This window comes from Mustelus asterias, chromosome 16 (assembly GCF_964213995.1).
Source record: "Mustelus asterias chromosome 16, sMusAst1.hap1.1, whole genome shotgun sequence".
Taxonomy (NCBI): domain Eukaryota; kingdom Metazoa; phylum Chordata; class Chondrichthyes; order Carcharhiniformes; family Triakidae; genus Mustelus; species Mustelus asterias.
In genome coordinates this window covers 13865521-13878762 of record NC_135816.1, presented here as the reverse complement: position 1 = coordinate 13878762, position 13242 = coordinate 13865521, and the positions used below count along the sequence as shown (strand labels likewise).

The window sequence follows — 13242 nt, the reverse complement described above, 5'->3', positions numbered from 1 at the left end:
TGCTTTTTGAGTTCAGGAAAAAAAAAGATTTCCCAACAATGGGCCAGTTCTGTGATGAATCACTCTACGCTAACTCAGGAATGACAGATTAATCTCCTGGACACATTTGAGGAAGAAAACATCAGGATATTAAACAAATATGTGTTTTGTCAACTTTCTGTAAAAAGAGATGTGAGGGAAGGACATTTAAAAAATTTGTTCATTAAATTTGGATAACACTGACTACGCCCGCATTTATTGCCCATTCCTAATTGCCCTCGAGAAGATGATCTGCCTTCTTGAACCGCTACAGTTCATGTGGTGTTCGGAAGGGAATTTCAAGTCTTTGATTTAGCAATGCTGAAAGAATAATGATATGCATCCAAGTCAGGATGGTGCGCAACGAGAGAGGGAAACTTGGTGCTGATGTTGCTTTTCCTCTGTTTCTGCTGCCTTGACCTTCTAGGTGATAGAGTCGGGCGTTTGGGAGATCGGGTGAAGAAGCATGGACAAGTTGCTTCAGTGCATCTTGTGGATAATACACACCATAGCTATGGTGCGTCGGTGGTGGAGCAAGTGAATCTTTAAGGTGAAGGATGGGATGCCAATTAGGCAAGCCATTTTGTCCTAGATGGTGTCTAATTTCTGGAGTGTTGTTGGAGCAACGCTTGTCCAGGCAAGTAGAAAGTATTCCATCACACTCCTGACTTGCGACACTGGCGGCACAGTGGTTAGCATTGCTGCCTCACAGCGCCAGGGACCCGGGTTCGATTCCCGGCTTGGGTCACTGTCTGTGTGGAGTTTGCACATTCTCCCCGTGTCTGCGTGGGTTTCCTCCGGGTGCTCCGGTTTCCTCCCACAATCTGAAAGACGTGCTGGTTAGATGCATTCACCCGAACAGGTGCCGGAGTGTGGCGACTAGGGGAATTTCACAGTAACTTCTTTGCAGTGTTAATGTGAGCCTACTTGTGACTAATAAATTAACTTTAGCTTTGCACACTATAGATGGTGGAAACACTTTGGGGAGTCCTGAGCTGGCTTGTCACTGAATGGCCAGCCTCTAACCGGCTCCTGATGTATTTATGTGACTGATCCAGTTAAGTTTCTGTTCAATGGCAACACGCAGGATGTTTCTGGTGGAGTATTCAGCAATGGTAATGCCATTGGATATCCAAGGTAGATGGTTAAATTTTCCCTTGTTGGTGATGGTATTACAATACTTGACCAGACCCCAGGTCAGGGAATAGATCTTGTTAGGAACCAATAATGTTTTGTTTAAAGTAGTTAGGGGCAGCACGGTGGCACAGTGGTTAGCACTGCTGCCTCACAACCCCACGGACCTGGGTTTAATTCCCGACTTGGGCGACTGTGTGGAGTCTGTATGTTCTCACCCGTGTCTGCGTGGGTTTCCTCCGGGTGCTCCAGTTTCCTCCCACAGTCTGAAAGATGTGTTGGTTAGGTGCATTGGCCAAGCTAAATCTATAGAATCCCTACAGTGCAGAAGGAGGCCATTTGGCCCATCGAGTCTGCACTGACCACAGTCCCACCCAGGCCCCACTCCCACAACCCCACACATTTACTCTGTTAATTCCCTGACACTAGGGTCAATTTAGAATGGCCAATCAACCTAACCCGCACATCTTTGGAGTGTGGGAGGAAACCGGAGCACCCGGAGAAAATCCACACAGACGCGGGGAGAATGTGCAAACTCCACACAGACAGTGACCCGATGGCGGAATTGAACCCGGGTCCCTTGGTGTACCTGAACAGGCGCCGAAGTGTGGCAACTAGGGGATTTTCACAGTAACTTCACTGCAGTGTTAATGGAAGTCTACTTGTGACACTAATAAATAAACTTAAACTTTAAGATTCAAGACACCTTCTTTTGGAATAAAGCCACAAGATTCCATGGGTTTTGAACAAACAAAAAGCTAAATTCACCAGGCAGGTTCAGAAAGATAAAACAATTTACAATAGATACCTAGGTTTGGAGGGGAAATTGCAGGTGGTGGTGCTCCCATTTATCTGCTGCCCTTCTCCTTCTAGATGGAAGTGGTCGTGGGTTTCGAAGGTGCTGCCTAAGGATCTTTGGTGAATTGCTGCAGTGCATCTTGTAGATAGTGCACACTGCTGCTACTGAGCGTCGGTGGTGGATGTGGTGCCAATCAAGCGGGCTGCTTTGTCTTGGATGATGTCAAGATTTTTGAGTGTTGTTGGAGCTGTATCCATCCAGGCAAGTGGAGAGTATTCCATCACGCCCCTGACTTGTGCCTTGTGGATGGTGGATAGGCTCTGGGGAGTCAGGAGGTGAGTTACTCGCCGCAGTATTCCTAGCCTCTGACCTGCTCTTGTAGCCACTGTGTTTATGTGGTGAGTCCAGTTGAGTTTCTGGTCAATGGATGTTGACAGTGGGGGATTCAGTGATGGTTACACCATTGAATTTCAGGGGATGGTGGTTAGAGTGTCGCTTATTGGTGATGGTCATTGCCTGGCATTTGTGTGGCACGAATGTTACTTTCCACTTGTCAGCCCAAGCCTGGATATTATCCAGATCTTGTTGCATTTGAACATGGACTGCTTCAGAATCTGAGGGGTCATAGGTGGTGCTGAACATTGTGCAATCATCGGCGAACATCCCCACTTCTAACCTTATGATGGAGGGAAGGTCATTGAATGAAGCAGCGGAAGATGGTTGGGCCTAGGACACTACCCCGAGGGACTCCTGCAGTGATGCCCTGGAGCTGAGATGACTGACCCTCTACAACCACAACCACCTTTCTATGTGCCAGGCATGACTCCAACCAACGGAGAGTTTGCCCCCTGATACCCATTGATTCCACTTTTGCCAGGGCCACACCCGTCAAATGCAGCCTTGATGTCAAGAACTGTCACTCTCACCTCACCTCTGGAATTCAGCTCTTTTTTCCCCATCCTATGGTTTCCCCTCTCTTCTCAGCTCTTTTGAGCGAACAGTAGCGCTTTTACTGCTGGAGTTTCTGCCCCCTGCTCCTGACTGTCCCAAAAACTGACAGCCAATTGCTGTTTGCTGACTCTTGAACTGATCTGAGGACCTATCAAAACGCTCAAGATAGTCCCATCCATGTTACTAGCCACCAATGAAACAAGCATTGGAACACTCAGTACCTCAATTGTACACAGACTGAAAGTTTAACATCCAGATACACAGTCAATTGAATTTGTAACAATGCTCATTATCTTGCTGTTGTGTGCAGTGCATACTAATTATCATTTCTGAGGCCAAGGCTGAATGTTATCCAGATCTTGCTACGTACAGGCATGGACGACTCCATCAACTGAGGAGGTTCAAATGGCACTGAACAGTCTGCAATCATCAGCAAACATCCCCCACTTCCTGGAGGGAGGTCAGTTATGGAAGCAGCTGAAGATGGTTGGACCTAGGACACCATCATGAGAAACTCCTGCAGTGATGCCTTGGGAGGGGGGAAGACAATTGGCCTCCAACAAACACAAACCATTTCCTTTGTGCTAATGGAGAGTACTCTCAAAATCCCGTTAACTTCCATTTTGCCAGCTCTCCTCATGTCACAACAACAGAAAATGCCGGAAAATATCAGCAGGTAGATAGGCCAACAAGAGGCGATTTGGTACTGGGTAATGAACCAGGCCAGGTGTTAGATTTGGAGGTAGGTGAACACTTTGGTGATAGTGACCACAATTCGGTTACGTTTGCTTTAGCAATGGAAAGGGATAGGTATATACCGAAGGGCAAGAGTTATAGCTGGGGGAAAGGAAATTATGATGCGATTAGGCGTGATTTAGGATGCATAGGATGTGGAAGGAAACTGCAGGGGATGGGCACAATTGAAATGTGGAGCTTGTTCAAGGAACAGCTACTGCGTGTCCTTGATAAGTATGTACCTCCCCGTCAGGCAGGTCGAGCGAGGGAACGGTGGTTTACTAAAGAAGTTGAATCTCTTGTGAAGAGGAAGAAGGAGACTTATGTAAAGATGAGATGTGAAGGCTCAGTTAGGGCGCTTGAGAGTTACGAGTTAGCCAGGAAGGACCTAAAGAGAGAGCTAAGAAGAGCCAGGAGGGGACATGAGAGGTCTTTGGCAGGTAGGATCAAGGAAAACCCTAAAGCTTTCTATAGGTATGTCAGGAATAAAAGAATGACTAGGGTAAGATTAGGGCCGGTCAAGGACAGTACTGGGAAGTTGTGTGTGGAGTCTGAAGAGATAGGAGAGGCGCTAAATGAATATTTTTCGTCAGTATTCACTCAGGAAAAAGACAACGTTGTCGAGGAGAATACTGAGATACAGGCTATTGGACTAGACGGGATTGAGGTTCATAAGGAGGAGGTGTTAGCAATTCTGGAAAGTGTGAAAATAGATAAGTCCCCTGGGCCGGATGGGATTTATCCTAGGATTCTCTGGGAGGCTAGGGAGGAGATTGCAGAGCCTTTGGCTTTGATCTTTATGTCGTCATTGTCTACAGGAATAGTGCCAGAAGACTGGAGGATAGCAAGTGTTGTCCCCTTGTTCAAGAAGGGGAGTAGAGACAACCCTGGTAATTACAGACCAGTGAGCCTTACTTCTGTTGTGGGCAAAGTTTTGGAAAGGATTATAAGAGATAGGATTTATAATCATCGAGTAAGGAATAATTTGATTAGGGATAGTCAACACGGTTTTGTGAAGGGTAGGTCATGCCTCACAAACCTTATTGAGTTCTTTGAGAAGGTGACCAAAGATGAGGGTAAAGCAGTTGATGTGGTGTATATGGATTTCAGTAAAGCGTTTGATAAGGTTCCCCACTATTGCAGAAGATATGGAGGCATGGGATTGAGGGTGATTTAGCAGTTTGGATCAGGAATTGGCTAGCTGTAAGAAGACAGAGGGTGGTGGTTGATGGGAAATGTTCATCCTGGAGTTCAGTTACTCGTGGTGTATCGCAAGGATCTGTTTTGGGGCCACTGCTGTTTGTCATTTTTATAAATGACGTGGATGAGGGCTTGGAAGGATGGGTTAGTAAATTTGCGGATGACACTGAAGTCGGCGGAGTTGAGGACAGTGCGGAAGGATGTTGCAGGTTACAGAGGGACATAGATAAGCTGCAGAGCTGGGCTGAGAGGTGGCAAATAGAGTTTAATGCAGAAAAGTGTGAGGGTGATTCACTTTGGAAGGAGTAACAGGAATACAGAGTACCGGGGTAATGGTAAGATACTTGGTAGTGTGGATGAGCAGAGAGATCTCGGTTTCCATGTGCATAGATCCCTGAAAGGTGGCACCCAGGTTGATAGGGTTGTTAAGAAGGCGTACGGTGTGTTAGCTTTTATTGGTAGAGGGATTGAGTTTCAGAGCCATGAGGTCATGTTGCAGCTGTACAAAACTCTGGTGTGACCGCACTTGGAGTATTGCGTACAGTTCTGGTCGCCGCATTATAGGAAGGATGTGGAAGCATTGGAAAGGTTGCAGAGGAGATTCACCAGGATGTTGCCTGGTATGGTGGGAAGGTCTTATGAGGAAAGGCTGAGAGACTTGAGGCTGTTTTTGTCAGGGAGAAGAAGGTTAAGAGGTGACTTAATAGAGGCATATAAGATGATCAGAGGATTAGATAGGGTGGACAGTGAGAGCCTTTTTCCTCGGATGGTGATGGCTAGCATGAGGGGACATAGCTTTAAATTGAGGGGTGATAGATATAGGAAGGGTGTCAGAGGTAGGTTCTTTACTCAGAGAGTAGTAAGGACGTGGAAAGGCCTGCCTGCAACAGTAGTGGACTCGCCAACATTAAGGGCATTTAAATGGTCATTGGATAAACATATGGATGATATTGGAATAGTGTAGGTTAGATGGGCTTTAGATTGGTTTCACAGGTCGGCGCAACATCGAGGGCTGAAGGGCCTGTATTGTGCTGTAATGTTCTCTGTTCTATGTTCTAGGTCTGACAGCATCCGTGGGGAGAGAATCGAGCCAACGTTTCGAGTCTGGATGGGCCCTTCGTCAGAGCAAATGAATCAAGAGTCAGAGCAAAAGAAAAAGAATCTTCGTCAGAGAAAATAGGAGTCTTATTTCCTTTGTCTTTTACTCTGAAGTAGGGTCATCCAGACCCGAAACGTTGGCTCTATTCTCTCTCCACAGGTGCTGTCAGACCTGCTCAGATTTTCCAGCATTTTCTGTTTTTGTTTCAGATTCCAACATCCGCAGTATTTTGCTTTTCTAACAGTAAAGAATCATCAAGTTGAATAATGAGAAGTCTGTTCACTTTCCACTTGACTGTGGGGAGGCAGGGCACTACCAGGATGGATGTGATGGGCAGCCAGTAGCGAGGGTGTGGGGACAGGAGGTCACGTAAGGAAACCTCCAAGAATACAGGAGCATGACTGAATATTGGCAAATCGAATTGATGATCTTGGGCACAGACCTATCCCCATCCCTCAGTGAGTGTGATCTCAGGGTGGCACTTGTGGACTTTGAGCCAATAATCTACTCTCACATTCCAGAATGTTGCACTGTCAGAGGGTCAGTACTGAGGGAGTGCTGCACTGTCAGAGGTTCAGTACTGAGGGAGTGCTGCACTGTCAGAGGGTCAGTACTGAGGGAGTGCTGCACTGTCAGAGCGTCAGTACTGAGGGAGTGCTGCCCTGTCAGAGGGTCAGGACTGAGGGAGTGCTGCAGTGTCAGAGGGTCAGTACTGAGGGAGTGCTGCACTGTCAGAGGGTCAGTTCTGAGGGAGTGCTGCACTGTCCAAGGGTCAGTACTGAGGGAGTGCTGCACTGTCAGAGGGTCAGTACTGAGGGAGTGCTGCCCTGTCAGAGGGTCAGGACTGAGGGAGTGCTGCAGTGTCAGAGGGTCAGTACTGAGGGAGTGCTGCACTGTCCAAGGGTCAGTACTGAGGGAGTGCTGCACTGTCAGAGGGTCAGTACTGAGGGAGTGCTGCCCTGTCAGAGGGTCAGGACTGAGGGAGTGCTGCAGTGTCAGAGGGTCAGTACTGAGGGAGTGCTGCACTGTCAGAGGGTCAGTACTGAGGGAGTGCTGCACTGTCAGAGGGTCAGTACTGAGGGAGTGCTGCACTGTCAGAGGGTCAGTACTGAGGGAGTGCTGCACTGTCAGAGGGTCAGTACTGAGGGAGTGCTGCACTGCCAGAGGGTCAGTACTGAGGGAGTGCTGCACTGTCAGAGGGTCAGTACTGAGGGAGTGCTGCACTGTCAGAGGGTCAGTACTGAGGGAGTGCTGCCCTGTCAGAGGGTCAGGACTGAGGGAGTGCTGCAGTGTCAGAGGGTCAGTACTGAGGGAGTGCTGCACTGTCAGAGGGTCAGTACTGAGGGAGTGCTGCACTGTCAGAGGGTCAGTACTGAGGGAGTGCTGCACTGTCAGAGGGTCAGTACTGAGGGAGTGCTGCACTGTCAGAGGGTCAGTACTGAGGGAGTGCTGCACTGCCAGAGGGTCAGTACTGAGGGAGTGCTGCACTGTCAGAGGGTCAGTACTGAGGGAGTGCTGCACTGTCAGAGGGTCAGTGCTGAGGGAGTGCTGCACTGTCGGAGGGGTAGTACTGAGGGAGTGCTGCACTGTCGGAGGGGTAGTACTGAGGGAGTGCTGCACTGTCGGAGAGGCAGTGCTGCGGGAGTGCTGCACTGTCGGAGGGGCAGTGCTGAGGGAGTGCTGCACTGTCGGAGGGGCAGTACTGAGGGAGTGCTGCACTGTCGGAGGGGCAGTACTGAGGGAGTGCTGCACTGTCAGAGGGTCAGTACTGAGGGAGTGCTGCACTGACAGAGGGTCAGTACTGAGGGAGTGCTGCACTGTCAGAGGGTCAGTACTGAGGGAGTGCTGCACTGACAGAGGGTCAGTACTGAGAGAGTGCTGCACTGTCGGAGGGTCAGTACTGAGGGAGTGCTGCACTGTCAGAGGGTCAGTACTGAGGGAGTGCTGCACTGTCAGAGGGTCAGTACTGAGGGAGTGCTGCACTGTCAGAGGGTCAGTACTGAGGGAGAGCCGCGCTGTCAGAGGGTCAGTGCTGAGGGAGTGCTGCACTGTCGGAGGGGCAGTACTGAGGGAGTGCTGCACTGTTGGATGGGACCACCTTTGGGAGGAGACTTTAGAGCAGACTGCTTCAATTTATCAAATGGATGTGAAAGAGCCACAGTCACTGTGTTGGAGGAGAGCAGCAGCGTTCTCCCTGGTGTTCAGAACCAATATTTATCCCTCAACTAAAATGACTCAGATGTTGTGGTCATTTATCATTTAGTTGCTGCATTTCCTGCACTATAACAGTGACTACATGTTATAACGTCTACATAATTTCCATGAGTCACTTTGGGATGACTTGACATGATGATCCATACCATACAAATGCCAGCTCTCTGTGTTATGGTCCCAGCAAGGCTGGAAAACAAGGCCCATGTGTACCCTTCTATGGCTGATTGAAGGGGTAATGACCCAATTAATGGAAGTGAGAGGATCTTCCTCCATCAGTCCTGGGGACAGAGCAAAAACCATGAGAAAACTCCTCACCTGCTCTGGTGCCGCCATCTTGAGCCAATCGCAGGAGGCCTTTCTTCTTGAGAATGACACTGATACCGATTAGACAGCTGGAGATGATAGCCAAGACCAGACCAATGTAAAAATCAGGAGATCTCCCCGCTGGCTCCTGTGCCAGAGAGGCATTGAGGGAAGAGTTGTCTAGCTCCTTCACATGGACAATCTGACACAAGGCCTCGCAGGAAGTCGAAGGGCTCACCAATGTCACATATGACCCTGTAGTGAGAGAGAAAAGGATGGTTGAGAAAGCCAAATCTGAGAGGGTTTCTTTCAGACTTCTACCTTAATTTTAAGAATCCTCAAGCCAACCACCCCCCTCCCCCTCCCCCTCTCCCCTCACCCCCTCCCCCACTCCCCCCCTCTCCCCTCCCCCCAGCTTGGCAAATATTTATTTCCCAAGTATTTATCTAATTTCATTTTGAATTTGATGCTTCCACCATCCTTTCAGGCAGTGCCTCCCAGACCAACTGGTAGCGTTTTTTTTCCCCGCCATCCTCCAATTGAAAAGTTGGAAGCTTTTTCCCAGGGCAGAAATGATAATCATGAGGGGGCACAAGTTCAAGGTGAGGGGGAAGGTTCAGTGGAGATGTGCGGGGGATGTTTTTTTACACAGAGGTTGGTGGGGGCCTGGAATGCACTGCCAAGTGAGGCGGTTGAGGCAGACACGTTAGTGATATTTCAGACTTGTGTGGATAGATGAACAGACGGTGAATAGAGGGATACAGGCGTTTGGTCTAGACAGGACAACGTGATTGGCGCAGGCCTGATGGGCAGAAGGGCCTGTTCCTGTGCTGTACTGTTCTTTGATCTTTGTTTTATTCCTGGTTGTTTTAATTGGCATAGTTGCTGGATTCATCCTTACACCATAGTGTGTGGCTAAATTCCCCTCCAATTCGATTTTCAAGTTTGCTGACAACACCACCGTAGTGGGTCGGATCTCAAACAGTGACAACACAGAGTACAGGAATGAGATAGAGAATCTGGTGAACTGGTGCGGCAACAATAATCTCTCCCTCAATGCCAACAAAAACGAAGGAGATTGTCATCGACTTCAAGAAGCGTAAAGGAGAACATGCTCCTGTCTATGTCAACGGGGACGAAGTAGAAAGGGTCGAGAGCTTCAAGTTTTTAGGTGCCCAGATCACCAACAACCTGTCCTTGTCCCTCCATGCTGACACTATAGTCAAGAAAGCCCACCAACGCCTCTACTTTCTCAGAAGACTGAGGGATTTTGGCATGTCAGCTACGACTCTCACCAACCTTTACAGATGCACCATAGAAAGCATTCTTTCTGGCTCCTGCTCTGCCCAAGACCGCAACAAACTAAAAAAGGTCGTGAATGTAGCCCAATCCATCACGCAAACCAGCCTCCCATCCACTAACTCTGCCTACACTTCCCGCTGCCTCGGCAAAGCAACCAGCATAATGGTTGCTGGACATTCTCTCTTCCACCTTCTTCCGTCGGGTAAAAGATACAAAAGTCTGAGGTCACGTACCAACCGACTCAAGAACAGCTTCTTCCCTGCTGCTGTCAGACTTTTGAATGGACTTACCTTGCATTAAGTTGATCTTTCTCTACACCCTAGCTATGACTGTAACACTACATTCTGCACTCTCTCGTTTCCTTCTCTATGAATGGTATGCTTTGTCTGTATAGCGCGCAAGAAACAATACTTTTCACTGTATGTTAATACATGTGACAATAATAAATCAAATCAAATCAAAGATGAAATCCTATCCCCTGGGTGGAGATGGGGGTGGGGGGGGGGGGGGGGGGGGGGGAAGGGGAGGAGGAATGTTTCTCCAGACCGTTCCCCAGCCCTGATTGGGGGCTCAACCCATCCATTTAGTGACCTTCTCACCTTCTTGTCCCATAGACCTGGCTAATAGCAATGATCGAGAATGTTGCTTTCATTAATGTTCAGCACTTGTCTCAGCCCCCATGACTATAAAATCCCACCAACCATCCCCCCAACCCTTCCCCCGGCAATTTACCCCCTCCTGCCCACCCAGTCTCATCCCTCCATCCTCCTGTGTAAACTGTAACACCAAACAGAAGACAAACAAAAAGTTTGGATTCAATTGTTCGGGGCTCCAGAACGATCATCACTTTGTGTGTCAGTTAACCTGATCAATTTGGAACAGCACAACTTTAAATAGAGTGAGCAGAAGTTCCGAATGGAGATGGTTTTAGCCCTGCTGAGATTTTCCAGCTTTTCCCCCACGCCTAATCTGCCCAAAAATCCAAGAATTTGAAGGGTCTCAAACCGACACTCGGCTCTCAGAACTCTACAAAACTTGCCAACACACATACACACAACACACACACAACATTGGCTGACCTGGACAGAGATTTACACAAGTGTTACATGAGTTGCTGTACTCACCGTTGGAGCAGTTGTGTCCTGACATGATGGTGGCTCCTTCCATCGCTTAAAGCCTCTGTACAGCTTCTCATAAAAACAGAAGCAGACAACAGGCTGAGTCTTTGTCCCCGAGAGCTGCTGTTGTGAACTCTCTCTCTCTCTCTCCCTGTGTGCTTCACCTGCCCAGTGAACCACCTCCCCCTTTTTGCTGATGATGTGTCACAGCCATCCTCCTTAAAGGAACATGATTCCTTTCTGCTGACACTCTCAGTGAGTGATGTGTAGATGCTGGCGTTGGACGGGGGTAAACACAGTAAGAGTTTCAACAACACCAGGTTAAAGTCCAAAAGGTTTATTTGGTAGCAAATGCCATTTTCTACCAAATAAATTGCTACCAAATAAACCTGTTGGACTTTAACCTGGTGTTGTTAAAACTCTTACTCTCAGTGAGGACAGGGCATCAAATTTCCTTCAAACTGGTTCTGCAGCTGACAAAAGCCTGCCTTTTACGTGGGGAGAACACAATACCGAGAGAATAACCAGAAAAGCAACTTTAGGTTTTGTCCCTGAAGATAAAATGTTCAGTCCGTCCTGGTCTGAGGAAATGCGAATACAAAGATTTTTTTAAAAATGTTTCCTTCGGACAACGCAGATCACACATTGGGTGATTGTTTTTTAACCCCTGGGTCACATTTGCAGTTGCTAAGTGGGAGGGGCGGGGGAGGTCAGTGTTTCTAGAAGTTTAAATTTAAGAGGCACCTTATAGAGATTTATAAAATCATGATAGGGCATTGATAAGGTGAATACAGCAAGCTTCTTTCCTCAGGTTAGGGGTGTCCAAAACTAGAGGGGCATAGGTTTAAGGTGAGAGGGGAAGGATTTAAAAGGGTTTGACAATTGGCTCATTGGTCTAGGGGTATGATTTGATTTGATTTGATTTGACTTATTATTGTCACATGTATTAACATACAGTGAAAAGTATTGTTTCTTGCGCACTATATAAACAAAACACACCGTTCATAGAGAAGGAAACGAGAGAGTGCAGAATGTAGGGGACATGAGAAGTCTTTGGCAGGTAGGATCAAGGAAAACCCTAAAGCTTTCTATAGGTATGCCAGGAGTAAAAGAATGACTAGGGTAAGATTAGGGCCAGTCAAGGACAGGAGTGGGAAGTTGTGCGTGGAGTCTGAAGAGATAGGAGAGGCACTAAATGAATATTTTTCGTCGGTATTCACACTGGAGAGGGACAGTGTTGTCGAGGGGAGTACTGAGATGCAGGCTGTTGGACTGGATGGGATTGATGTTCATAAGGAGGAGGTGTTAGCAATTCTGGAAAGGGTAAAAATAGATAAGTCCCCTGGGCCAGATGGGATTTATCCTAGGATTCTCTGGGAGGCTAGAGAGGAGATTGCAGAGCCTTTGGCTTTGATCTTTGTGTCGTCATTGTCTACAGGAACAGTGCCAGAAGACTGGAGGATAGCAAATGTTGTCCCCTTGTTCAAGAAGGGGAGTAGGGACAACCCTGGTAATTATAGACCGGTGAGCCTTACTTTTGTTGTGGGCAAAGTGTTGGAAAGGATTATAAGAGATAGGATTTATAATCACCTAGAAAGGAATAATTTGATTAGGGATAGTCAACACAGTTTTGTGAAGGGTAGGTTGTGCCTCACAAACCTTATTGAGTTCTTTGAGAAGGTGACCAAAGAGGTGGATGAGGGTAAAGCGGTTGATGTGGTGTATATGGATTTCAGCAAAGCGTTTGATAAGGTTCCCCATGGTAAGCTTTTGCAGAAAATACGGACACATGGGATTGAGGGTGATTTAGTGGTTTGGATCAGGAATTGGCTAGTTGTAAGAAAACAAAGGGTGGTGGTTGATGGGAAATGTTCATCCTGGAGTTCAGTTACTAGTAGTGTACCGCAAGGATCTGTTTTGGGGCCACTGCTGTTTGTCATTTTTATTAATGACTTGGATGAGGGCGTGGAAGGATGGATTAGTAAATTTGCGGATGACACTAAAGTCGGTGGAGTTGTAGACAGTGCGGAGGGAAGTGGCAGGTTACAGAGGGACATAGATAAGCTGCAGAGCTGGGCTGAGAGATGGCAAATAGAGTTTAATGCGGAAAAGTGTGAGGTGATTCACTTTGGAAGGAGTAACAGGAATACAGAGTACTGGGCTAATGGTAAGATACTTGGTAGTGTGGATGAACAGAGGGATCTGGGTGTCCATGTGCATAGATCCCTGAAAGTTGGCACCCAGGTTGATAGGGTTGTTAAGAAGGCGTACGGTGTGTTAGCTTTTATTGGTAGAGGGATTGAGTTTCGGAGCCAGGAGGTCATGCTGCAACTGTACAAAACTCTGGTGCAGCCGCATTTGGAGTATTG

General features: G+C 47.8%; 1 protein-coding gene across 1 annotated transcript in view; it reads right to left on the bottom strand.

Annotated features, from left to right (window-relative positions):
* LOC144505671 (magnesium transporter NIPA2-like) overlaps positions 1–11054 on the bottom strand; it is a 38463-nt gene extending 27409 nt beyond the window's left edge. Inside the window, exons 1-2 of the mRNA XM_078231829.1 lie at positions 10880–11054; positions 8466–8708 (exon numbers count right to left, since the gene is read on the bottom strand). Of these exons, the coding sequence (XP_078087955.1) occupies positions 8466–8708; positions 10880–10922 (286 nt within the window). The 5' untranslated portion in view covers positions 10923–11054. The remainder of the gene's footprint in view (positions 1–8465; positions 8709–10879) is intronic.
* Positions 11055–13242: the final 2188 nt, after the last annotated feature.